Source organism: Propithecus coquereli, unplaced genomic scaffold (assembly GCF_000956105.1).
Source record: "Propithecus coquereli isolate 6110/MARCELLA unplaced genomic scaffold, Pcoq_1.0 Scaffold10, whole genome shotgun sequence".
Taxonomy (NCBI): Eukaryota; Metazoa; Chordata; class Mammalia; order Primates; family Indriidae; genus Propithecus; species Propithecus coquereli.
Genome location: NW_012133858.1, coordinates 1,094,154 through 1,120,339, shown reverse-complemented (window position 1 = coordinate 1,120,339; position 26,186 = coordinate 1,094,154). Strand labels below are relative to the sequence as shown.

Below are 26,186 nucleotides of genomic sequence, written 5' to 3'. Positions count from 1 at the left end.
CTATATATTTTTAGTTGTCCGATTAATTTCTTTCTATTTTTTAGTAGAGACAGGGTCTCGCTCTTGCTCAGGCTGGTCTCGAACTCCTAAGCTCAAACAATCCGCCCGCCTTGGCCTCCCAAAGTGCTAGGATTACAGGCGTGAGCCACCACGCCCGGCCTACAAGTATGAATTTTTAAGTCTGGATTAAAATCTTGGTTTTTTCACTTCCTTGCTATGAGCCATTGGGCAAATTACTTATTCCTCTCTAAGCAAATGGGGATAATAGTAACTACCTATAACTCATAGGATTATTGTCAGGAGAAATGAGATAGTGTGTGTAGAACACTAAGAACAGTGCCTGACAACATAACAGGTGCTAAAAAATAGCTAATATTCACTGGAAAGAAACATTCCTAAACCACAACAAACACTCATTGATTTGACCATCAGCCATATTTTCCTTTGGGATTCTTCCTACTTCCATTTTATGTGGCTCCTGTTTGGTTGGTCACAGAACTCCTCACTCGGGGCATGCTCAGAGACCCAAGTCTGGCTAATCTCAGACACTCAGTGTGGCAACAGTGACAGTCACTGGTTCAAGGCTGGGTATGTGACCCAGGCAGAATCCTCCCTGCAAGGAAACTGGGGGAAAGATGCTCTTTCTCACTGCTAAGGTTGCTAGCATGTTCTCCGTAGATATGAAGTAGAAATGAGGATGTGTGGATGAAGAGAGAATGAGTCTGAAGAGTTGAATCCCCAGTTTCAGTTCTGCAGCTCTGCATTCCATTCTGTGAGCTTCCCCTCCTGCCTTCTCACTATGTGCACAAATAAAATAGTGACAGGTAACATTTATTGAGTGCTTACCATATATTTTAGACACTGTTCTGAGAGCTTTATATGTATTAACTAATTTAATATTCTCAACAAACTTATGGAGAAGGTATGATTATTAACATCATTATTCCCATTTTACAAATTAAGAAATTGAGGTGCAGAGTGGTTAAACTTAACCTGCTGTCTTTTTGAATTTTTTTTTTAGAGACAGGGTCTTGCTCTGTTGTCCAGGCTGGAGTATAGTGGAACCATCACAACTCACTGTAACCTTGAACTCCTGGGCTCAAATGATCCTCCTTCCTTGGCCTCCCAAAGTGCTGGGATTACAGGCATGAGCCACTGTGCCCAGCCCTCATTAACCTGCTGAAGATCACAAAGCAAAATGGCAGAGCCTGGATTTGTACCCAGGCTCTCTGGCTCTAGAGCCCACAATCTTAACCACTTCACTACATTGCATTGCAAACTCTATTTAAGTAAGTTTAAGTCTGTTTTTTATTTTTTGCAATGGAAAGAAATCTTCTCTCCCCTACTTTACCTGTAGAAGTCTCAGCTCCCAGTGCCTTCTCCTCTTCTGGCCAACCTCCACTCTCTGACCCCTGGAAAGAAAACTCTTCCAGGCTGGAAAGAGACTGCAGCTCCTTTGGGGGTGTTCTGCATGGGGTGCTGTTGGTGCTGATGACAGCTGAGACACGGAGTGGCACAGACACAGCAAAGGGCTCGGAGATGTTCAGTGCCTTGCGCTGATGACGGGGGGAGGGCTCCATCTGGAAGAGGCTGCTGGTGAAGACGGATTTGCTGGGGCTGTCGCTCGAGGTGTAGAACATGCCCAGCATCTTCGGGGCTGTTTGCTCACTCTCAGGATCCTCAATGGGCCGGAACACCTTCAGCTGCTCGGGTGGGGGCCGGGCCTGAGCACCCTGGAGTTGGCTCCGGTCACTGCTCACATCAAAGCCACCCTCAGCCCCTGCAGGCATCCCCTCCTGGCCCCATTCTCCCTCCTGCTTGCTGAGGTCACATGAGCTGCCTGTGCTGGTCGAGTGCATTTTTGTTGCTGGAATGAAAAATCCACCAGTGGTGACTGTTCGATTGAAATTTCCCTTGGTTTCTTTTCCTGGCGAAAAAGAACAAGCACATGTCAGCAGGCTAGGCACATGCACAACTGCTGGGCCTTCAAGAAGGGCAGGCACACAATATTTGAATATTGGAGAGGCACAGCATCTTAATAGTGGCATAGCCAACCAAATAAAGACAGGTACCTAACATTTGATTGACAAGGGAAAGCATTTTCTCATATGCGCAGAATTTTGGCATGATGCTCTGATAGGACCATTTGCTGTTGTGACATATATATCAGTTCTAAACTCTGCAAGTAAGAGCAGTTTCCAAAAGAAGGTCACTGCCAATATTGTTAAACAGAGCCAGCTATCATCTACCAGGCATTAAGTGTAGATCACGAAAAAAATGAAGAAACAGATGAGAGATGGTAGAATGATGGTTGCTCAAAATGAAGAAGATAAAAAGGGAAAAATAACAAAATCTTGTTTTGTTTTAGAACTTTAAAAGTTATTGTTTTAAGTCTTCTCTGGCAGATGGACCCAGACAGGGGTTTGATTTCCCAGCAAGGAAACGAATGCTGTTCTCAGCTAGACCTCTCCCCTCTTTGCCCAGACTTCTTCCTGTTGATTCAGAGGATGAGAAACTAGGAATGTAAATTAACTAAATGTTCGGAAGCATAGCGGTGAGCAGTGAGTTCTTAACTGACTTAGAAATGAAGGCAAACAGAAAAAAGTCTGCATGGGAAGTAAATAAGCTTGGAGATGACTTGTGAGTTGCAAGGGATCTAGAAAATAATTTCTAACTTGGTATTAAGCACCATGCTGAACATTTTATGAAACATTGTGTTTAAAATTCTTACGACCACCCTGCAAGGGAAGCGTACTTATGTCCTTTAACATATGAGGACAGCGAGACTCAGAGGTTAGATGAGCTGCCCAATACTCACTTAAGTCATATGCATAATGACCTATATTTTGAAATATTAAGTCCAGCAAACCTGGGCAAGAACTGACCAAAGAGGTTTCAAAACAAAAGTAAATGGGACCTGACTTGGTAGCTCACGCCCGTAATCCTAGCACTCTGGGAGGCTGACGCAGGATGATTGCTTGAGGCCAGGAGTTCGAGACCAGCCTGAGCAAGAGTGAGACCCCCGTCTCTATGAAAAATAGAAAAATTAGCCAGGTGTGGTGGTGTGTGCCTGTAGTCCCAGCTACTCGTGAGGCTGAGTCAGGAGGATCACTTGAGCCCACGAGTTTGAAGTTGCAGCGAGCTATGATGATGCCACTGCACTCCAGCCCTGGGCCACAGAGAGATACCCTGACTCAAAAAACAAACAAAAAAGCAAATGGATGAATATAAAAGTGAGAAAATTCTAAAACTATCCAGTTAGCTTAAAAAGATCTCACTGAGTATTATACAAGCTTGGAATTATTTTAAACGTTGTCCTTAGGAATCCATATAAGGCAAAAAAAAAAAAAAAAAAAAAAAAAAACCCCAAAATCCCATAAAAAGTTGTTCTAAAGATTTCCTGTATTGCTTCAGGCTGTCTCATTTTCAAAGATAAAAATGTCTTGTATTAAAGGGGTTGTAAAGTCATGGGATAAATATAGAAGAGTTTTAACAGTCTGTTGCCAGATAAGTCCTTTGCCTTGTAACCGGTAATGGTACTTCTTGGTTACTTAAAAAGAGAGATTGTACAGGCAAGTCAGCCCTTAAGGCTAGAGCTGTGAGAACAAAGGTGGCTACGTGTTGTTACGGTGATGGGTGTCACCTTGTGTGCAAGTGCACAAACATCTACTCCAACAAAGTATATGGTAGTGTGCACATGCCTGACACATAGCTGGCACCTAATCGATGTTTACTGATAAATAACAAATGAGTGAATGAATGAATGAATGAACACACTTAACTCGAAATCATGACCTGAAAAGCACTATGAAGCCAATATCTATAGAAACATCCAAATTCAAGACATATAAGCATCTATATAAACCAATGCTTGGCTTTTTTTTCTGTCCAAAGGAGAAGCCTCGTCTGCCTTCATTTTAACGTGTTGACCTTTTACCTGCTACAAGTTTGAATGAAAAGCAGCTGTGGACTCCAGCTGTGGCTAGAGGAAGGCTGGAGAAAGAGAAAGGCTTTTCAGGCCTACCCCTGTGGTAGTAGGGGAGCTGTGTGTGGCAAGGGCTTGAGTTTGGGAAGGGTCAGGGAGGCATTTGGGACTAGGTGACTGTGCGTGATCGTGACTGCAGATAAGCAGGCACAGCATCTTATAAAGGCAAATCTGGTGTGAGCTTGTCTCCCAGATGTGATCCCCAGCTCAGAAACTAATTGTAAAATCTCACCTTCCACAGGCACTGAACACAGCGAGTCCATGCTTTTAGCTGGTCGGATAGTAGCTTTTTCCACTAAAGACAAGAGAAAAAATATCTCTGAGGAATTCATACTCAGAGGAAGCATTCAGAAAAATAAGTCGGGCTGTAAGTACAGAAGACAAATGTCTTTAGGAAAGTTTTGCAAATATTTATAATTTATCCCCTTCGAAAACATTCCTCCACTCCCCTCTAGATGTTCCCGTTTTCTTATTGAACAAAGTTTCATTAACGTTTGACAGATAAAGGTAAATTGTAGTTTTACCAAATAGCTATTAGTAAAGGAGGAGTCTGAACCCAATTTTTTTGAACTCTATTTTTTTATTTCAGAATATTACGGGGGTACACAGGTTTTGGTTACGTAATTTGCTTTTGTACAGTTTGAGCCAAAGTTGTAAGTGTGCTCTTCACTCAGATAGTGGGCATTACACACGTCAGGTGTGAATTTATGCATCCCCTCTTCCCCTCTCCCAGCTACTTGATTTCCGTTGAGCTTTACTTCCATATGTGCACATAAGTGCTGACTCAGTAGTTCGCATTTAGTATTGAGTACATGTGGTATTTGTTTTTGCATTCTTGCAATACTTCACTTAGAAGAATGGTCTCCAGGTCCAGGTTGTTACAAAAGATACTAGATCATCATTTTTTTTATGGCTCAATAGTACCCAATGGTATACATACACCACATTTTATTAATCCATTCATGTATTCATGGCACTTGGGTTTTCCTACATCTTTGCAATTGTGAATTGTGCTGCTATAAACATTGGAGTCCAAGTGGCTTTTTTTCATAAAATTTCTTTTTTTCCTTTTGGTAAATACCTGGTAGTGAGATTACTAGATCAAATGGTAGTTCTACTTTTAGTTCTTTGAGGTATCTCCATACTATTTTCCATAGATGTTGTACTAGTTTGCAATCCCACTAACAGTGTATTTGAGGTCTTTTCTGGATCCATACAAAGCACAGGACTATTTATTCTAGATCTGTGAAAAATGATGTTGGTATTTTAATGGGGATTGCTTTGAATCTGTGAATAACATTGGGTAGTATAGACATTTTAACAATGTTGATTCTGCCAATCCATGAGCATGATATGATTTTTCATGTGTTTACATCCTCTGTAATTTCTTTCCTCAGTGTTTTGTAGTTCTCCCTAAAGAGGTCTTTCACCCCCTTAGTTAAATATATTCCTAGGTATTTTATTTTCTTTGTTGCTATTGTGAAAGTTATTGTGTCTTTGATTTGATTCTCAGCTTGACTATTGTTGGCATATATGAAAGCTACTGATTTGTGTACATTAATTTTGTAACCTGAGACTTTGCTGAATTTATTTATCAATTCCAGAAGTCTCTTGGTTGAATTTTTGGGGTTTTCTAGACATAAGATCGTACTGTCAGCAAAGAGCAATGGTTTGACCTCTTCCTTCCCCATTTGGATACCCTTGATATCCTTCACTTGTCTGATTGTTCCAGCTAGGACTTCCAGCACTATGTTCAATAGAAGCAGTAATAGTGGGCAACTTTGGTTCCAGTTTTAAGGGGGAATGCTTTCAATTTTTCCCTGTTCAGTATGATGTTGGCTGTGGGTTTATTGTAAATGGATTTTATAATTTTGACATATGTCCCATCTATGCCTATTTTGTTAAGCATTCTTATCATAAAAGGGTGCTGAATTTTGTTGAATGCTTTTTCTGTGTCTATTAAGAGGATCATACAGTCTTTTTTTTTTTTGCTTCTATTTATGTGGTGAATTACATTTATAGATTTGTGTATGTTGAACCATCTTGCATCTCTGGGATGAAGCCCACTCGGTCATGTTGAATTATTTTTTTGATGTGCAGCTGAATTCAGTTTGCTAAGATTTTATTGAGAATTTTTGCACCTGTATTCATAAGAGATATTGACCTGTAGTTTTCTTTTTTTCTGTTGTGTCCTTCCCTGGCTTTGGTATCAAGGTGACACTGGCTTCATAGAATGAGTTGGGGAGGATTCCTTCCCTCTCAACATCATGAATAATTTCTGCAGTATGGGTCCCAGTTCTTCATTGTAGTCTTGGTAAAATTTGGGTGTGAAACCATCTGGTCTGGGACTTTTTTTATTGGGAAATTTTTTATTGCTTCTTCAATTTTGGTGCTTGATATTAGTCTGTTCAGGAGTTCTATTTCTTCCTGATTGAGCCTAGGGAGGTTGTGTGTTTCCAAGAATTTTCCTCCACATTTTCAAGTTTATGAGCATAGAGATTTTTATAGTATTCAGAGATGATATTTTGTATTTCTGTGATATCAGTTGTCTTTTCTCCTTTTTCATTTCTGATTGAGCTTATTAGAGTCTTGTCTTTTCTGTTTCCGGTTAATCTAGCAAGAGGCCTGTCAATTTTGTTTATTTCTTCAAAGAACCAAGTTTTTTTTTATTAATCTTCTGTATAATTCTTTTATTCTCAATTTCATTTAGGTATGCTCTGATCTTGGTTATTTCTTTTCTTCTGCTGGGTTTGGGATTAGTTTGCTCTTCCTTTTCCAGTTCCTTGAGATAATTCTTTAGGTTGTTGATTTGTGATCTTTCTGTCTCTTAGATATGGGCATTTAAGGCTATCGGTTTTACTCTCAGAATTGCTTTTGCTTCATCCCACAGATTTTGAAAACTTGTGTCCGCATTATCATTTTTCTTGAAGAATCCTTTGATTTCCATCTTTATCTCCTCCTTGAACCAACTATCATTCAGCAATAAGTTATTTTCCATGACTTTGTGTAGATAGGAGTGTTTTTGTTGGAATTGATTTCTAATTTTATTCCACTATGGTCTGAGAAGACATATGGTATAATTTCTACTTTTTAAAATTTGTGGAGACATGTTTTGTGGCCTACGATGTGATCAATCTTAGAGAATGTTCCATGAGCTGATTTAGAAGAACATATATTCAGTAGTTTTTGGGTAGCCTTCCGCAAATGTCTGTTAGGCCCATTTGTTCTAGAGTTTTGTTTAAGTCTATTGTTTCTTTGCTTATTCTCTGTTTGGAGGATCTATCCAGTTCTGTCAGTGGTGTGTTGAAGGCTCCAGCTATTATGGTGCTGCGTTTATCATTTTGTTTAGATTGAGTAGGATTTGCTTTATGAATCTGGATGCTCCTGTGTTAGGTTCATAAATATTTAGGATTGTTAAGTCTTCTTGTTGAATTGTTCTCTTCACCATTACGTAGTGACTATCTTTGTCTTTCTTTATTTTAGTTAATTTGAAGTCTATGTTATCTGATATGATAACACCAGGCTTCTTTTGGTTTCCATTTGCATGGAATATTGTTTTCCATTCTTTTACCTTGAGTCTAAATGAATCCTTGTGGGTTAGATGTGTTTCCTGGAGACAACAGATACTTGGCCTGTATTTTTTTATCCATTCAGCCAACCTATGTCTCTTGAATGGGGAGTTCAAGCCATTCACATTTATTGAAAAAACTGATACATGGGGTGGATTTCTGTTCATCCTGTTGGGAAAACCCTTATTGCTTTGTTTTACCTCTTGAGCCATTGTGGTACCTGGGCTCTGAACTTTAGCTTTTGGATGATTTTACACTGGTGGGTGTCTATTGTGCTGATCAGTATATAATGCAGGTCTGAGTACTTCCTGCAAGGCAGGTCTGGTCTTCACAAATTCCCTCAACAATTGCTTGTCCAAGGAAGTCTTTATTTCTCCCTCATATGTGAAATTTAGTTTTGCATGATATAAAATTCTAGACTGGTCATTATTCTGTTTTAGAAAACTGAGGATGGGTCCCCAATCCCTTCTGGCTTGTAAGGTCTCAGTTGAGAAGTCTGCAATTAGTCTGATAGATTTTTCTTTGTAAGTTACCTGCTGTTTTCACTTTATTGCTTATAGGAGTGCCTCTTTTGTGTTTACTTTGGCCAGCCTAATGATTATGTGTTGTGGTGACTGCCTCTTCATGATGAATCTCCCAGAAGTCCAGTGTGCTTCTTTGACCTGTATATCCAGATTTTTAGCAAGGACAGGGAAATTTTCCTCAATTATTCCCTTAACTAAATTATCCAACCCTTGTGTATTTTCTTCTTCACCCTTAGGAATGCCTATGATTCCTATGTTTGGCCTCTTTACATAATCCCACATTTCCTGTAGGTGTTGTTCCTTCCTCTTATTTCTCTGTTCTTTCTCTTTGACTGATTTGTTTAGCTTGTAGGTGTTATCTTCAGGCTCTGAGATTCTTTCCTCTGCCTGATCTAGCCCATTCTTAAGGCTTTCCACTACGTTTTGTAATTCCTTGAATAAATTTTTCATTTCCAGAATTTCAGTTTGTTTTTTCTTTAATAATTCAATTTCTTTAGAGAATTTTTCATTCATTTCCTGCATTGTTTCTGTGGCTTCTTTGTCTTGGGTTTCTATTTTCTCTTGTATTTCACTGGGCTTTCTTACAATCCATAATCAAAATTCTTCATCCGTTTCTTTTGGGGGTGTTCTTTCACCCTAATTTTTGACATTTTAAGAGTTTTTTGCTGAATCCTTCTCTTTTGGCCTTTTCATCAAGAGCTGTGAGTGCTAGGGCTGGCTTATGGCCCTGTCTCTGAGTCCCCAAAGATTGATACCTGACCATGCTAGGGAGAGAAGTGGTGGTCCTGAGTTGCCTTTGGGGTGTTTTAGCAGGTTTGATGAACCTCTTGGGTTACCTCTGATCTGTTATCTTCACCTCTTTCCAATGGATTGTAGTGAATTTGGTCCTCCAGCTTAATCTCCAAGATGGTGGATTGTACTTGTGAATACGAATCCACCACTCCCTAATTCCTTGAGTTGGAAGGCACTAGTATCAGCTATGGGGTTGTTCCCACTGTCATTGATTGTAGTTTGCATAGAGGAGCTAGCTGCTGAAGTAATCTTTTGTGCCCATGGTAGGCTCTGGTCCCCCAGGTGGGGCACCTGAATGCCCCAAGCTTTAGGAGGGACCCTGTAGCTCCCAGGGGGTTGCTTGGTCCCTACTACCTCTGAGATGGGGGGAGGAGCAAGACAGATCGTGGCTGAAATGTAAGAGCCTGAGGGGCTTTGGAAAGGCTCAGCTGGGCTCAGAGTTTGCTTATCCAGCAGTTACGGGGAGCCACTGATACAGAGTTCAGAGTGAACCCAATTTTACTGCACAAAAAGTATTCAAGAATGAATCCATGGGGCTCCAGGAAACCCCTCCTATTTGGCAGGCTAGAGAGCAGGAATCTAGGCTGTGACCATCTCTCTCAGCTTCCAGGAATTTGGTACAACAGGTGAGAGGCCCAGGGGAAACAGAGTCACCTTTCTCCTCAGGTGAAGCTCTACTCTTTGAAGTTTGCAGGCTGGTTGCTCCCCAGTGATCTCACCCACCAGCCTCATCCCAGAATACATCCCAGTGAAATCTTTTTTGAATACCCACTCTGTGCCTGCTGTACTCCATGCATCTCCATAAGCTGCCTTACCAGATTTTTAGAAGAGAGTGGTTTAAACAAGTAAAAACTTATTCCAGGTACAGTATTAGATAGACACATTAAAAAATACCATCTCTTTTTGGTGAGCTGAATTGATTGGAAGGTAGTTCCTTCTAGGTCAAGCTTGCTGGGAGGGGAAAGAGGACAGTTTGGAAGCTGAGCAGGAGCCTCAGGACTAATAGCCCTTAAGGTAACTGATCTGGATTTGAATCCCAACCCTGCCACTTTTGGGCTGTGTGAGCTCAGATAAGCAGTGTAACTTTTCTAAACTTCAGTTTTCTTGTGTGTAAAATGAAGAAAAATAGCGCTGTTGTGAGGATTAAATGGGTAATGACTATGAAGTAGTTATGCTGTATTAACCTGGAATGGAGTAAGTGCTCAGTAAAAAGTAACTATTGCATATGGTTGTTTTTGCTATTCAGGATGGATCAGAGCTTGGCAACAAAGGGGAAGACAGGAGCTGGTTCTACAAGAAGCAGTTAGAGTTTGCCCTTGCCCACATTGGGCCATAACACAACGCTTGCGTTTGTCCCTCTTTCAGCGTCCCCCCTTTCCTCTCCTTGTTCCAAATGCCGCTCCTCTGGGAGACTCTGAATTACCCCTAGGGCTCTCCAGCTGGGGCTTCCCTCTGCCTGGGACCTGCGGTGGGAGGACACACACCCTCTTCATTCACACCCTTGGCTGTGGCAGAGATTTCACTGCCTTACTTCCAGTATATGCCAGAACTCTCATCCTCTGAAGGTCTGCTATTTCCACAAATTTATAAACTGATTTACTACCCTAAAACTGCCTGGCCAGCATCCCTTCCTTTGTGTATTCTGAGACACGCTTTGCCTTTGTTTTCCAGGAGCTGCATTTTTGGACTTTCTCCAGTTTCCACATGCTGACCTTAAGGGGCTGTGGCCAGATGACCCTGTGGCCAGATGACCCCCAGATGAGTGTCACAGAGGGTGGGCAGCAGTTTTAGCTGCAAGGCCATCAATTTTTGCCTTTGGTGCTAGATCTTCTTTCTCATGACATGGTTCCTCATGGCCTTGGTGCGCACAGCAGCACATCGGAGCAGTGGCTTTCAGGAACAGTCCCCAAGGATTTCCGGGTCTGTTTTCTGGACAGTAATAAAGAGCTCAGGACCCCTTGGCCCATGACTATGTTTAGATTATATTTTTCTGGCTGGGACCTTGGCCGGGCCTCATGGCAGTGCATCCCCCAGTTTTCTGGAAGCCTTTACGCCCTTGAGTCCCCGGTCTTAGCTACTTTACTTAAAGGTAAGCCTTCAAGTACTATAGCCCTATGGCTTTGGGATGTCTCTGCTTAGAGGAGTTGATTTTGGCGGGTGCCCTGAACTCTTCTTCCTTTTTGATAATATTCAAAAAATTTAAATTGAGTCACTTTGAATACCAGTGTCTGAGAGGCTCCAAAGTTTATGCCTCTTCATTCAGTCAATACTCCATTTTTCCTTATCCTTTATTCTTTTTATCTCTGTTCAATTTTCTAAACATGGTTAAACACCCTTTCACCAGCCCCTCCCCACCCCAAAACACCCCAATACTCTTTATGGTGAATCAATTTTTTAAATGCCCTTAGTTGTGGCATTTTTAACATATCATGAACATATGTTAATCCACTGATACCCCTTTTTCACATGCACAGTCAACACATAGCGAACTCATGTGCCACTCACAGAGACCACACTGGTGGATTATGGTACTGATTTCCATGGCCTACCTGGAATCACAGATTCCACCAGAGTTATGACCATAAGGCCTGCTGGGCTTTAGTCTCTAGGGTTTCCAGCAGTGCTCTTCTGGTAAGAAGCAGCCACTTAGGCAATAGTGAAGGCCACAGGGAGCCATGTGATTGACTGATGGTTCTTTAGTTTCACCTCACATCCCCTGAAGTTCAAGTCAGTCTGGTGGTCTGTCTCTGATTACTTTGTCCATAAGGTCAGACCAGTGGCTGTGTAACAGAATCACCTGAGGAGCTTTTAAGACATTGCCAATGGTCAGACCTCCTGACAGACTTCCTGAGGCAACACTGCAGTGGTGTGATCCATGCCTTAGGTGGTTCTCAGGTGCAGCCATGCTGAGAAGCCCGGGCCAGGGACATCTTGTGCATTCTGTGAGTTTGCCACTGTTTGATCCAGCACCTTGGATTTGTTCCTTTTGAAAACCACATGGGGGTGGAAATCTTCCTAAGTCAAGATCAAAGCAAACCATTTATTTCCTTTTTGATCATTTGTTTTGTTCTGTTGGTTTTTCTGACTTTTCATTACTTGGTGAACCTCTTTGATTGCCGTATCTCTGATTCTATAACTGAAATTCTCTCTTTGATGTGCGACAGCAAATCTCTTATCATAGATTAGGAGTTTCTTGTCAGGTACTCTTGCCCTCAGATTCTCCTTTGAGAATCCTAATTTCTGATTTGTATCTGCTTTGCCATTGCTGTGGCAACTTGTCCTCTTCACTTGGGCTGTCTTTCCATTTTGTGAAAGACGTGTTTCCCCATACGATGACTACTGTAGATGTCTGCCCAGAATCCACTTCCCTCTGCCCTTCTCACAGAGCTCTTTACTTCTGGGAGTGATTCCCTTTCCTCATGCCAGTGGTTGGCTCACGAACCCAGGTGGAAGCCAGTCAGCACAGGGCACTCCCTTGGCCACAGGGATTGATCCATGTGACCCAGTGAAGGCCAGTGAGATGGGAAAAATTTGATGGGGCCTTGTGGGAAGAAAGGGTCCCTGCACTTAGGACCAAGCTACCAGAAATGATGTTCTTTTTCCCTCTGGATACAGTCAAAGGTAAAACCTGGAAGTACCACAGTAGTTCTTAGCCACAGCAAAGGAAGCCAGTCTGGGGATGAAGCTGACTCAAAGAGAAGGGCACAGCTGAGGAAAACAGGGAGAAATGGAAATAGAGCCGCTGTATCAAACCACCCCCGAAGCCTTCCCTATATCTGCAGAGCCAGTAATTTCCCTCAGTGCATAAATCAATTGAATTGGATTTGCCACTGTTTATAGCCTAATTCATTCCAACTGGTATACGCTGGGACATCCTGCATTACTCAAGGGGGAAAACATGAAGATTTCTCACATATGTACTTTCTGATCCTTGGCGTGCAATTATCACTGAGTCTGAGAAAAGTTCTTAAAAATATTACCTCTCATTTTTCCAGTAGAAACTAATTTCCCCCATCTTTATTATTAAAATTTTCAAACATTTAGAAAAGCTGAAGACCTTTAAGCCTACCACCTGGTTTCAACAATTATTGTCATTTTGCCACATATTTGCATTGTATATTTCTATATCTGTGTTTATCTAACTACCTATATTTTGCTAAATCATTTGAAAGTGAGTGTCAATATCTTGATACTTCATCCTTAAATACTCAAGCTTAGCATATGTCTCCTAAGAACCATTAACACTTTGTGAAATTCATAATTCCTTAATATCATCTAATATCCAATCTATATCTACATTTTCCCTGTTTGTTTCCCAAATTTTCTTTTGTAGCTCTTTTTTGTCCAAACGAGGATCCAGTCAAGTTTTACTTGTTGCATTTGTACCTTTATCTTTTACAACTTGTTTTCATAACTATTGCCCCCATTTTTATCATACTTTTAATCTAAAACACAAAAGGTCGTTGTGGAAAATTTCCCTGGTCTTCTCTTTCCTGACAAATATTCAGCTGGATTGGTTACACCCTCAATTACGTAGTGGTTCCCTCAATTCCTTTTTGCACCAATTTCTATTCACTACTCAGAAATAAGTCCCACAGGCACCATCCCTCTTTAAAAATCATGACCCCGAGGGAGAAGGGACAGATCTCCTTACAGATTTCCAATTAACAGAAAATCATCATTTGGCAAATACCACAGTAATAACTGTTGCAGACAAGAACCAATGACAGATCCTAAAGTTAGTGACAGATGGCACTTTTACTAAGTGATCAAAGTTCTCTTCACAAGCAATAATGATATTGACATGATGTACCTACTGATACAACACACTGAGCCAGGCCTAGCATCACTTCTGTAGGATTTCTGCAAAAATCCATAACCTCAATCAGACAAACCCACACATGTAATCTACAAAATAAATGGCCAGTCCTCTTCCAAAGTATCAAGGTCAGAATGACAAAGGAATTGTCCTAATTTGGAGGCGATTAAGGAGACATGACAACCAAATGCAATGTGGGTTCCTGGATTGGATCCTAGACCAGAGAAAGGACATTAGTGGGACAATTAGTCAAATATGAATAAAATCTGTAAATTAGTTAATGGTATTGTATCAGTATTATTTTTTGGCTTTGATAATTACATTATATAAGATGTTAACATTAAGGGAAACTATGTGGAAAACATACAGTTTCTTTATCTACTATTTTTACAACTTTTTTGTAAGTCTAAATTTTTTTTTAAAAGACCTCCTCAGTTAATTTACGAATTTCTCCTCCAGGGCTAGTGAGTTTGACAAGATCAAACCAAAGACTTAAGAAGCACAGCCGGGAAACAAAGACACGTATCATAAAACACAGCTGCTGTTGGTTCTCACCTGAGAGCCGCTGTCCCCTCACAAACACACTCCCATTTCTGCTCAGCTTTGATTTGGAGTCTGAGCCAGAACGTCCCAGGTTAAATATTGATTTCCATTTTTTCGATTTACTGGAAAGCTTTCTCCTAAAACAGACAAGGCACAAGGTTTGTTAACTAGTCATTTCACGGGGAATTTTAAATTGAGACAGACTATTCCAACCATGTTCTTAGTTATGAATGGCTCTGATATTTTAGGAAAAATCCAAGTCGAGCCTGACTCTCACCCCACCGGGCGGTGTCCTAGATGAACAAGCTGGGCTTTCAGGAGTCAGAGCAAACCATACTCCCCAGGGCGGGAGGCAAAGGCATGCTATTAAAGGCAGGAGTCAGGGCACACAGAGGCAGGGACCAGTGGGAGTCTCAGAGGTCACAAGCAATCACACAGCCCTGGGAATTCTGGTAGGAATTCTGGCAAGCACTTTAGTTCTGGGTTTTCGAAGATACCATATTTTTATGGGAGTAAACACTGAAGACCATAGACCTCGGTCCTGTTATGCTCCCTGCACTGTTGGCCACACCACTGGACACCCACAGGCGAGAAGAGGGCTGGTGAAGACTTTCAGGACTGAAAAGGGTTGGATAAGCAAGCTGACCTGGAAAAGCATCTGGCCTGGTGTGGCTGGGGAGAGTTGCAGCCTGCTAGGTGTGGTCAGTGGTCACTGCAGAGAGAGGCAGAGGGAAGTGAGGCTTTGCCTCACACCAGGCTGCTTTGGTGGAGTCAGGGAGAGGGGGAAGGCTGAGCCAAGAAAGCCTGGCACCACCAGGTGTCAGCACGGAGGCCAGCCGCTGGACTTCATAAAGTTCTAGGTTGAAACTCTGCAACTTGTGGGTCGCACAAAAATCCCTTTCTTTACAGGGCTCTCATAGAATATCCTGATCTCAAGCCAAGCTTGTTTTTATGATGAATCTGAGATAGCTTTGCAGTGCTCGGTGGTTTCTTTAGGAGTAGGCCTGGCTTTTTTCAAACACTTGGACTTGAGTAGTATTTTATAGGGTGGCATGCCTCGGGGTATGGTGCACCCCAGGTGTGGTTGAAAGCACAGAGAAAATGCATTTGATGGTCCTTCCAAGGAATTCTTCTTCCTAATCCCCGAGTGGGAGTCATTCTCCAGGGATTTGGGGAGAGAAGAAGTGGGGCTCGGTCCCAAGAAGGCACAATCCATGAACTCCAGGATATGGAGGGGTTTCTCACCAGGTGAGCTCCAGGTGTGCCATTCTTACAGCATGCGTGGCTGGCGCCCCCTATGGTTGTGCAAGGTGGCAGCCTTGCAAGGGGTGCCTGTTTTCATACCTCTTTTGACCAAACAGCAGAGGAAGTGAGAGGGAAGAATGAAGAATGAAAATATCCCACCAATGAAAATCGTGCTTGGTTTGTTTTTTGGGGCGGCGGGGGGTAGGGGCTCTGACAGGGTTGAGAGGAGGCAAGAAAGTAGGGGGGGGCTGCGTGTCCCCTAGTGCCGCTCACCCAGGGCTCTCAGCCCAGAGCGGCACCATTTGTCAAGGTGTCCTCCATCATGAGACCCATCCCGGTGCCTTTTGTAATGTTGTGTGGGGGTAGAGAGCAGGGGGAGAGGGGTCAAGTTTTGTTTTTAGTAAAAGTCCATTTACAAATGTCGAGCCTGTTTTGTCTAAAGAGTAAGAAATTTCAGTCATGACTCATGACATGACCCCACGACCCCCACCCCCAACACGATGCTCGGGGTCCCTGGTGGGAGATCAGGAGTCTCAATAACTCTGGGGCACTGAGCAAGGACATCAACTGCTGGTGAGAGAGAGGCATGGAGACAGCTCCCTTCTCTTCTGCAGTGTTTCCTCACGCGCCACCTAGATGCCCCCCACCTCAGCCCCTGCTGCCATCTGGGTCCTGAGACCAGACAGTCTCTGTCCCCTCCTATCATGTACCTCCCAGAATTTAAAGACCACCACTTACTTGTTGTCTGGCAACTCAAGGACGGTGTGGAAGAGGGTGCCCATGGGAGGGACAATCTCGGGCAGGCTGTTCTCCCTCCTTTCCTTCCGAGCAGGGTGGTTCGTAGCCAGGCTGCGGGCCTGAGCTTCCTCCAGGCTCACCAGCTTCATGGGCAGGGAGAGAGCTGGCAAGGTCAGGCTCTTCACGATGGGCTGGCTTTCTGTAAACGGAAGAGAAGAGCTCAGTCCGGAGGAGGCCTGCGCACCAGGTCCAGCCAGATTCCCCCTCCGTTCCTGAGCTTGTGACGAGGGCTGAGTGGCAGCCCTGGCTTCTCTTGGGCATGGTGGGGCCTGGGGCTGAGGCTACACACAGGAAACAGACTAGCCAGAGGACAAACAGGGGCTTCGGGAGGTAACAGGACTTTCGGTACTTTTCAGAGAGGGACCATTCATTCATTCATTCATATGACAGTTATCGAGTACTTACCACGAGCCAGAGTAACAACAATAGGCCTTTATTCTTGAAAACTGTGCCTAGTGCTTTGGGCAGATGGAAGTGTATGTCCAGCCACAGAGGTACCTAACTCAGCTGGGGTGAGGCAGGAGACTGCCCCACTCCCCGCAGCTGGAGAGCACATGCTCCAAGGCCATTTTGCGTTGGGGCCTCTAACTTTCTTAGGTCGCCCAGGCTTGTATCCCACAGTAAAACGACATTTACAGGCTATACTATTCCCTAAAAAACATGTGGCTTCGTACTCACTACCCAGTTGTCTTCTAGTGCATGTAGCTAATCTTTTGCTACTCTAGTATTTTTTTAGGAAAGGAAGTGATGATGACAGTCAAGTACAAGTACAAGCTCATCTTTTTTCTCCAAGTTAGTAGTTATCATGATGTGATTTTGCCTACCACTCCCCACCACAGCTGGGGACATTTAGCAATGTCTGGAGACATCTTTGATTGTCACGAATGTGTGTGAGAGCGCTACTGGCCTCTCGTAGGCAGAGCCCAGGGATGCTGCTAAACGTCCTACAATGTACAGCACAGTGCCCCACAATAAGAATAATCCGGCACTAAATAGCAACAGTGCCGAGGTTGAGAAACCTGATCTATGTAAAAAAGAGTCTAAGTTTGCTTCTATTTCATCTTTGGCGACCTTGCCAGTTTGCTGTGACTGCCAAAGTGGTGAAGAGACTCAAGGATAACTTAGACCAACTGAGACTGAGAAATCACCTTTGGTATAAGACTAACCTTATTGTCAGAAAGCAGCTTGATGGCACTATTTCTCTTTGAAGAGCACGGCCCTCTCTGGGTGCAAGGAAGTAAAGCCATTGAAAAAGGGTCCCGTAGAAAACAGAGACAGTATGTGACAGCAGAGTGTTTCCAAGGAGGACAGCACAGCTGTTGTCCAGCAGGACGGCAGTTAAATACATCCTGAGACCCTGAAAACTTTGCAGTCAAGTTTCTGGCTTTGACTTAGTCTTCTGACTCAATCCAATGGAGGTTAAAAACATTTACATTTAATTTACTTCCAATAGTTGTTCACATAGATTCTCACAGATTCTAGATTATTTATGATTTTTTTTGTTACTTACTTACTTAAAAAAGTTAAATCGCTCTGGGAACAACTGGAATAATGGGAAGAACGTAAACTGCAGGGTCAGGAGAGCTCCGTTTAGCACCCATCTCTGCCTCTGTTCCAGGCCCAGAGGAAGCCCTGCTCATCATCTCTGCTTAGGTGTTTAACGGGCATCTCTAACTTTACATGTCATAGCAGAGCTTGTGATCTCTGTTCCTCACTGATACCTGGTACCTCCTCTCATCTTCACGTCAGTGAATGGCACCACGGGTCAATCAGTGCACCAGCTAAAGCCCGGAGCAGTTATTTTTTATTCATTCCCTTCTTTGATGCATCCCTCCCCCCATATGTAGCCTATAAGCAAGTCTCCTAACTCTACCTCCAAATATATCCTGGCCCCAGCCACTTTCCTCCTGCCTACTGCTAACGTGCCTGCATGGGCCGCCATGCTTCTCATCGGTTTCATCATAGCTCCTGCTTCCAGTCTTGCTGCCTTGCAGCCTCTCCTCCACACAGCAGCCCGAGTGCTCTGCTCCTGCAATCGCCTGCTCAAAGTCCTCCAGTGCTTCCCTAAGCCTCAAGAACCAACCAGACTCAGCATGACCTGCAAGTACCTTTCGTCTGCTTTCCCTCTCCTCTTTGCCCACTCACACAGTGGTCTTCAAAAATATACAGTAAAAATGTTGGAATGTATACTCCCTTTATATATGTGTACATTTGTAAATTATACATATATGCCACTGTATTAATATTATGGTACAATGGAAAAATATATAAAATGCTACAAGTTACAAAGTATAAGACAAAAATAAATGAGAAAAGAAATTCTAATAGTTCCTTCCAATACCCATACTTTACTGTTTTGGTCTTTGGTACCCACCAGAGTGGGGCAACCCTCTTTGGAGACCACATTGGTTCCAGCTACACTGGCCTACATTCTGCAACACTTTGAGCCTGTTTTCACCTCAGAGCTTTTACACTCCTTGTTCTCTGTCCTCGGAACATTTGTTCCCAGATCCTCACATGACTGGCTCCCTGTGTCAGTCAGGTCTTGGTTCAAAGACTAATTCCCCTGAAGCCATGACCACCTCAGCCAACTAATATTATGCAGATACAGTTCTCACACACCAATGAGTCTCTGAGTGTGGACCTGATCAGCAGAATCAGCATCACCTGGAAGCTTGTTAGAGAGGCAAATTATCAGCCACACTCCAAATACATTAAACCAGAAACTCTGGGGATGAGGTCCAGTAATCTGCGGTTTAACAAGCTCATCAGGTGATTCTGATTGACACTAATGTTGGAAAGCCACCCTCACACAGTAGGCTTCTTGAGCAACTGGATTTCTGGTTTTCACAAATTAGGCTCACAGGAGTTCAAGCACAGAAGCCAACTCACCCCTAATGTTCATAATGCCATTATGAGATATCCCCAAAAACACTCATTTTTGTACACCTACCATCTGGTGCAGGGCAGAAGAAAGTAAGCACTCAAGAAATGCTTGCGAAGAGAATGCATTCTGAATGTACATGTGAGTATGAACATGTTACCTCTAATGTTCATCTAAGACTTCAAGGTGAAGGTATAAGGGTCTTCTGTAATACCATAGTGAGAGTAAAGACAAAATCTAACAGTCAAGAAGAACGTTGCCAGTGCCAGAACTCAGATTTTAAGAGCTCACTAAAACTAGTAGAACACTATTCCAGCTCTATTCTACCACACCATACTCACAGGATAGCCCATAGATGCAATTGATCAGAAACATGGAAAAGCACATGCAAACACACCATAGCTTCGCTACACACATACAGATGTATATATGCGTGATCCTCAGACACTGACACACACACACTCAAAACTGAGAGCTAGAACCAAGCCCACTCTCACTTACTCTTGGGCCCCATGACTAGGGCAAGAAAGGAGGATAAGCTGTGGGGGTATATGCGGGAAGGAGTCATTACCATTGTTCTCCAGAGACCCAGGTGCGCCATTGTTAAAGATTTGATCCACGTGATTCAATATGAACTCAATCACCACCTGCTGGACCCGGACTGCGAGGAAGGCTGCATCTCCATTGCAACCAGTGGCTTCGATCTCTTTAGACCTACACCGTGAAAGAAACACATCCAGTGGGTGAATCTGCCTGACAGCCTGAAGCAGCGAGGGGAGCCAGTGGGCCTTTTGCACAAGCACATATTTTAAATTTATGCAGTTTATTTTATAGAATATTTAACTATTTAAGACCAATTAAAGAGACTCTCCAAAGGCTGTGAAGCCCAATAGACTGAACAAATTTAAAACAGTTGCCAGGTATTATACATTGAAAAATTATAAATGCTATCCTGTAAATATACAGAAATTGATTTTCATTTTCTTCATAGGATCCCTCTGCTCCCACTCAATTATTCCATGGGACAGGTCATCACTTATGAAGTCACTTGAAGCAGCTGATTCAGGTTACAGCCAGCTGTGACCGCACCAAAATCAAAAGCCAATGAACCCCCAAAACAATAAAATCCTTTTTGAGAAATTGTAACATACATACCCACAACTTTAGCCACATTGTGATTGTAGCCAAAAAACAAACAAACAAAACAAAAAAAAACCCCCAAAACATGCCTTTGGAACCCAGAGCTTCCAAGTTAGCAGGCAAAGAACATAGGCTATTAAAATCACCTTTAATTCGTATGTGCTACAAATGACCATATTGTCTTAAAGGGGCTTCCATTTTGAAGAATCCAGTCTTCATTTCATTTGGGGGGCTGTTTTGAGCCCACTGTGGTGGTGAGAAGGTGAGGGTGTAGCGGTTACCTGAGCAGGTTTGGTGCCCACACCAGGGCCAGGTTCCTGGCATGCATGTTGGTCTTGCTGCTGAAGGAGGCGATGTGGGCCAGGTGTCGAATCAGGTATTCCAAGGTCCTGTAATGGTTTGGTTTTTTGACAAAGAAACTTCAGTGCCTGTGTGAAGCCTGACGTCTGCAGATAATTTCTAAGTTAGATTTAAGAGACTTTAAATATTTCTATCTTACGGATTTTGAAGGAATATTGGGAAGATGTCAAGATTGATGGAAATAAGTTTCTTGACCCTAGGCACGCTGGCCCAGGGTGGGGAAGAGGGTCAGTCAGGCAGAAGTCAGCGGAGGCCCATGGAGCATCAGCCAGAGGCAGAACCAGGGAATCCCAGCACCCCAGAGTCGGAGCACTCTTAGCAGCCACTTGTGCCCCCTTTTCCACCAGATTAGAAACGCCTCTGTGCAGTGTTGAAATAGGCTGTCATCTAGGCACTATTAGAAAAAATTCTTCCAGCTACAGATAACTTACATTTGTTAAAGGAGCTCATTTCATGGACGAACAACATTATTGTTAGAAGTTCTTTCTTACATCAAAGTCTGCCCCCTTGTAAAAGGTGGGAGTGCGTAAGGGGCACTGGGGAAGGTGGTACAATCAGGGGCTACCCTGCAAGAATGAACTGAAAGGGTGGGGATGCTGCACGCGGTGGTATGAAGAGCAAGCAGAGAGTTCAATCTGTCAAATGCAGCAGCGCTGCAGGCAACCCCTGTTTAAAGGCTATTGTGGCTTCCACAGATTTGGTTATGCTACAAATCCGGGTAAGAATGACGGATGCCCCTGAGAGGCTGGCTTGCATGAGCAGGATGACTTCCTGAGGGACTCTGAGGGTGCCCTGCAGGTGACTTCGAGATGGACTGCCCCTTGCCGCTAATGTCCCTGGTCAGGCACCAACTCACTTCAATAATAGTGACCTGTTCACCAACTTCAAAATGCCCCCAGCAAAGCCACTGTCCTCTGAATTTGCTCCTTTTTATGATGTTAGCCTGTTTTTCTGTCTTTTTGGTATCACATCACATTGAGAGGCTGCACATTAATTTTTTTAAGAGACAGGGTCTGGTTCTGTCACTTAGGCTGGAGTACAGTACTGTGATCATAGCTCACAGTAACCTTAGACTCCTGGGCTCAAGTGATCCTCCTGCCTCAGCCTCCCAAGTAGCTGGGACTACAGGCACGTCACCACCACACCTGGCTAATTTTTAAAAAAAATTTTTTTTTAGAGATGGGGTCTTGCTATATTGTCCAGGCTGGTCTCGAACTCTTGGCCTCAAGTGAGTTTCCCAAAGTGCTAGGATTACAGGCATGAGCCACCATGCTCAGCCTACACATTTCTTTTCCCAAGGATTCTTACCTATAATGGGAAGGGGGAAGCTCCTGAATAACATTTTGGATTCGGGCCAGCTGGCCTTCTTCCGGGCAATGTGACACCGCCTCCTGTGGACAAGAACACGAAGCAGCCCAGTGAGTGCTAGAGAGCATTGACACCACCTGTGTGTGCTGGTATCATTCAGGCCCCTGCACTCCAGTCCCACGACTGTGCCTAGAGAGCAGCCTTCCAAGAGGCATGCTTTCCTGTGAGAACAACCAACCAGCTACAGTCTGAGGGCAAGTGATGTGAAGTGTCTCACAGTGTGTGCACACAAGGATGGGTGGGCTGCTGAGGTCCCTGTGCATCCTGAGATGGCTGTTAGGTGTCTGGTAAAGAATGTGTAGAATCTTGGGTGTGTCTCGTGTGGCAGAGAGTCACGGAGACTCACACTTGGAGAGATAAAGAGACAGAGGCAGAGTGAGAAGGAGTTGACAGGGTGGCACCATGTCTACTTGGCCGGAGGTCTTTGTGGGTACAGCCACCCCCCCTTGCCTGTGACCATGACCTCGAGTACTCAGCTGCTGCCTGTCCTAGATGCCAGGAAGCAGGAAAGATGTGCCTTCCTCAGCAGGGATAAGAGCTTTGTCCCTGAGACCTGGTGGCCTTGCCTGGACTTGCTCTTGGGTTATTTCCTGTGTGGGTATTTTGTTCCCCCATCAGCCCCAGGCCTTCAAGGAGAGACAGGAACAGCCATAAAGGCAGCGCGACCACAGGCAGCCCACGTCCATCCCTCGCCTGCCGGGGCTTCAGCACGACGCAGGCATCCCTGGGCAGATTCTCCCACCCTCTCCTGGGAATCTGTGCTGCCGGTGCCCAGGCCCCAGGGCCCTCCCGCTGCAGGGCCGAGTGCTCAGGAACCACCAGCACAGGAGCAGTCCCCAGGTGCAAGGTCGAGGGGAATCACATCTACCTTTCTTTTCTCACTGAGACATCATTTACATATATTAAAAGTGTACAAATCTTAAGCTACAGGTCCGTGAGTTTTTTCATATGAATGTGCCTGGGTAACCCACCTAGATCAAGATATACTTTAAAAGGGGCTCTGGAGCTCACTTTGATCTTCATGATCTTGAATTCAAGGCAAATGTGACTTAGTCTTGTATTTCCTCCTGGTGCTGGAAACTTACTTTACATTTGTGTATGATAAAGGTATAACCATAAAATACATTCTTTAATTGGTAGATACCGCCTCCTGCAATATTACCAAATACAAATACTACCAAACATAACATCCTGACTGTGGTGATGGTTTTCTTATATCGTTCACCTCTGTTCAATCTTTTTTGTTTTTTTTTTCTGTCTCCAGGCTAGAGTGCATCATAGCTCACTGCAACCTCAAACTCCTGGGTTCAAGTGATCCTCCTGTCTCAGCCTCACCAAGTAGCTGGGGCTACAGGCACGCACCAGCACCCTTGGTTAATTTTTCTATTTTCTGTAGAGTTAGGGTCTCGCTCTTGCTCAGGCTGGTCTTGAACTCCTGGCTTCAAGCGGTCTTCCCCCACTGGCCTTCCAAAGTGCGAAGATTACAGGTGTGAGCCACTGTGCCTGGCCTTCTGTTTAGTCTTTAGCAGTCATTTGCTTGCTTGCATGTAAATGCTGAAGTTCACACTCTCAGTAATGAAAATTTTTAGGCATAGAAAATTGTAAGGGAATTAACTCTACTGGGCACTTCTGTTTGCCACACCCTATTCCAGGCCACACCAACTGTGTGTGTTCTGTTCTAACCAGAGGAGAACTCTGCAGTCCTGCCCCAGCCTGGCTCTCCCGATCCCTCTCGCTTTCCCCCACACAGACTCACCGCCATTACACACTATATAATGTGTTTATCTATTAGGGCTATTGTTTATTGCCCATGTCCCTTGCTAGACATAAGTGTGGTAAGTGCAGGGATATGATGAGTCCCTGTGTCCAGAGCAGTGCCTAGCACACAGTAGGTATTCACTACATGGGACATCATGCCCAGGCTTTGTCCACCACGTTTTTTCTTTTTTTACCTTTTTTATTTAATTGAAGTAAGACATATATACAGAAGCCCGCCATTTTAAAAGGCAACTAAAATTCTTCATGGGGAGAACTTGAGGTCCCGTGTCCTAAGCAGAAGTGAGGAGAAATGCAGGCCGGGGGTGTCCCAATCTTCTGGTGGGTTTGCCAGCCTGCGAGTAGACCCAGTGGAAGCAAGATCGCCGCTGTAATCCTAGCTTTGCGAGATATGCAGGATGTAGGTAGGCCAGGGGCAAGAATGGGGCCTCTAGTAAGCACCTGATACCTCCGTTCTCTTCCCTGGAACTGTCATTTGGAAAACAGGATTGTGGAGGGGACCCTTGCTCCACTAGGCAGAGAGAACCTCACAAAGGGGAGCCAGGGAGAGCAGCTCTGGGGGAAGGAAGGGCTGTGGAATGTGGTGTGGACCCTCCCGCATTCCGTTGTGCACAGAGGGAGGGGTGGCAAGGATTCTCTTCATCTCTGCACAGCCAGCGTCAGGCTTAGCAAAGCTCTGTACCAGCAACCCCCCTCCCATTTAAAAAATGTGTCTGGAGAATAAAGGTGCAGGCCAATTTAACAACCCTCGTGGAAACTTCCTTTAATAATTTAGGAAGCTGTTAGTCGTCTTTGTTCTAAGAGGTGGGGCAGGCTCACCCCTTGATGCCTGCAGGTTCCATTTGGGATTGGCATTTACTTCATTATTTACAACCTCTCTCCAACCCACTCCAAACCTCTCTATAATCTCTCTAAATCCTTGTTTTATTCCTGAAGGGATCTGATCACTGCAAACTTATTCTTATCTTCTTCATATTCTCCCATCAGGATAGGCAAACCCATAGTTGGGCAATTGTGGGAGGGGGCTTGAAATTTTGCCCAATTTTTTGCCTGTAAGAGAATTTTACTCAACCTTAGCCAGAGCAATGTGGCTAATGGTTAAATCTTAAAAGATCTAGGATGAATCTGTGACTATTTGTTCTCTACAAATCAGTATCAATAACACTAGCTTCAGCTAGGCGTGGTGGCACATTCCTGTAGTCCCAGCTACTTGGGAGGCTGCGGAGGGAGGACAGTTTGAGCCCAGGAGTTTGAGGCTGCAGTGAGCTATGATCGCACCACTGCAGTCCAGCCTGAGCAACAGAGTGAGATTCTGTCTTAAAAATATATAAAATACCATCAGCTTCCTGCCCTTTGAGGACTCTGGCAAAGGCTGAGGAACAAAAGTTCCCCACTGTAGGGCCCTCACTCTGGGTTTCTCTGTTTACTCAAAGCTGCATGGCCCCTGCACCTCTAGTCCTGCTGCTTAGGCAGCCCTGCCACCAGGGGTGGCCCAACACAGACAACCCGTAGCTCTCCCTTCCAACTGCACCCCAGCTGCAACTTTAATGTTTTATTAATTATGTAAAATTACTATAAAACCATTTTTATAATTATAAATTATTTTAAGCTATTAACTTGATTTTTAAAAAGTAATTCATTCACAGATTATATTAAAAAAAAAAAAGCAAAGCCTCCAGAGGAAGGCATAGAGGAATCAGTCTTCCTTCCAACTGAAGTCTCCAGAGGAAGCACTGCATGTCCTCCGGACAGTCTTTATATATGTCTTCATTACACCTCTCAAAGCGAGCACTGCTAAGTGATCTGGCCCATCTGCAAATTCCCCTGCTCTGTCGCCCATTGTTTTCTCCTCGCTTCTTCCATGCTGGCCCCACTGGCATCACATGTTCCCTCGAGCAAGCTCAGCATGTCCTCCCACCCCCACCCCAGGGCCTTTGCAGCTGCTATTTCTTCTTGGCACCCTCTTCCCCCAGATACTTGTACTGTGTGTTCCCTTATTTTACCCTTGTCTAATTTCAAATGTTGCCCCATAAAGAGATCTCTGATTATCCTACCTAAAACAGCAGTCTCCATCATTCTCTCCGCCGTACCCTACATTATTTCTCTGTATAGTACTTACCAACAGTTCTCATTATAGATCTATGCCTTACATTTTTTTTATCATCTATCCCCTCCATTAAAATGTAAGTTTGACAAGAATGAGGATTTTTCTATCTCGTTCACCATTAAATCTCCCCACCTAGAACTATGCCTGCTAGGTGTACATAGCAGGTGCCCAGTAATCATTTGTTGAATGGAATAAGTGAATGAGTCAATATTTTGCTTTGAGCTTGAGAACGTGAAACAGCCACACTTGGGCCACACTTCCAGGACAGTACCATCA

The 26,186-nt window shown here is 43.9% G+C and overlaps 1 protein-coding gene across 1 annotated transcript in view; it reads right to left on the bottom strand.

The window, feature by feature from the left end:
• Window positions 1–26,186, bottom strand: part of ARHGAP31 (Rho GTPase activating protein 31) — a 114,124-nt gene that overhangs the window by 12,940 nt on the left and 74,998 nt on the right. The window contains exons 4-10 of the mRNA XM_012642616.1: window positions 21,968–22,050; window positions 20,581–20,688; window positions 19,731–19,873; window positions 16,216–16,414; window positions 14,245–14,369; window positions 4,218–4,280; window positions 1,352–1,927 (exon numbers count right to left, since the gene is read on the bottom strand). Of these exons, the coding sequence (XP_012498070.1) occupies window positions 1,352–1,927; window positions 4,218–4,280; window positions 14,245–14,369; window positions 16,216–16,414; window positions 19,731–19,873; window positions 20,581–20,688; window positions 21,968–22,050 (1,297 nt within the window). The remainder of the gene's footprint in view (window positions 1–1,351; window positions 1,928–4,217; window positions 4,281–14,244; window positions 14,370–16,215; window positions 16,415–19,730; window positions 19,874–20,580; window positions 20,689–21,967; window positions 22,051–26,186) is intronic.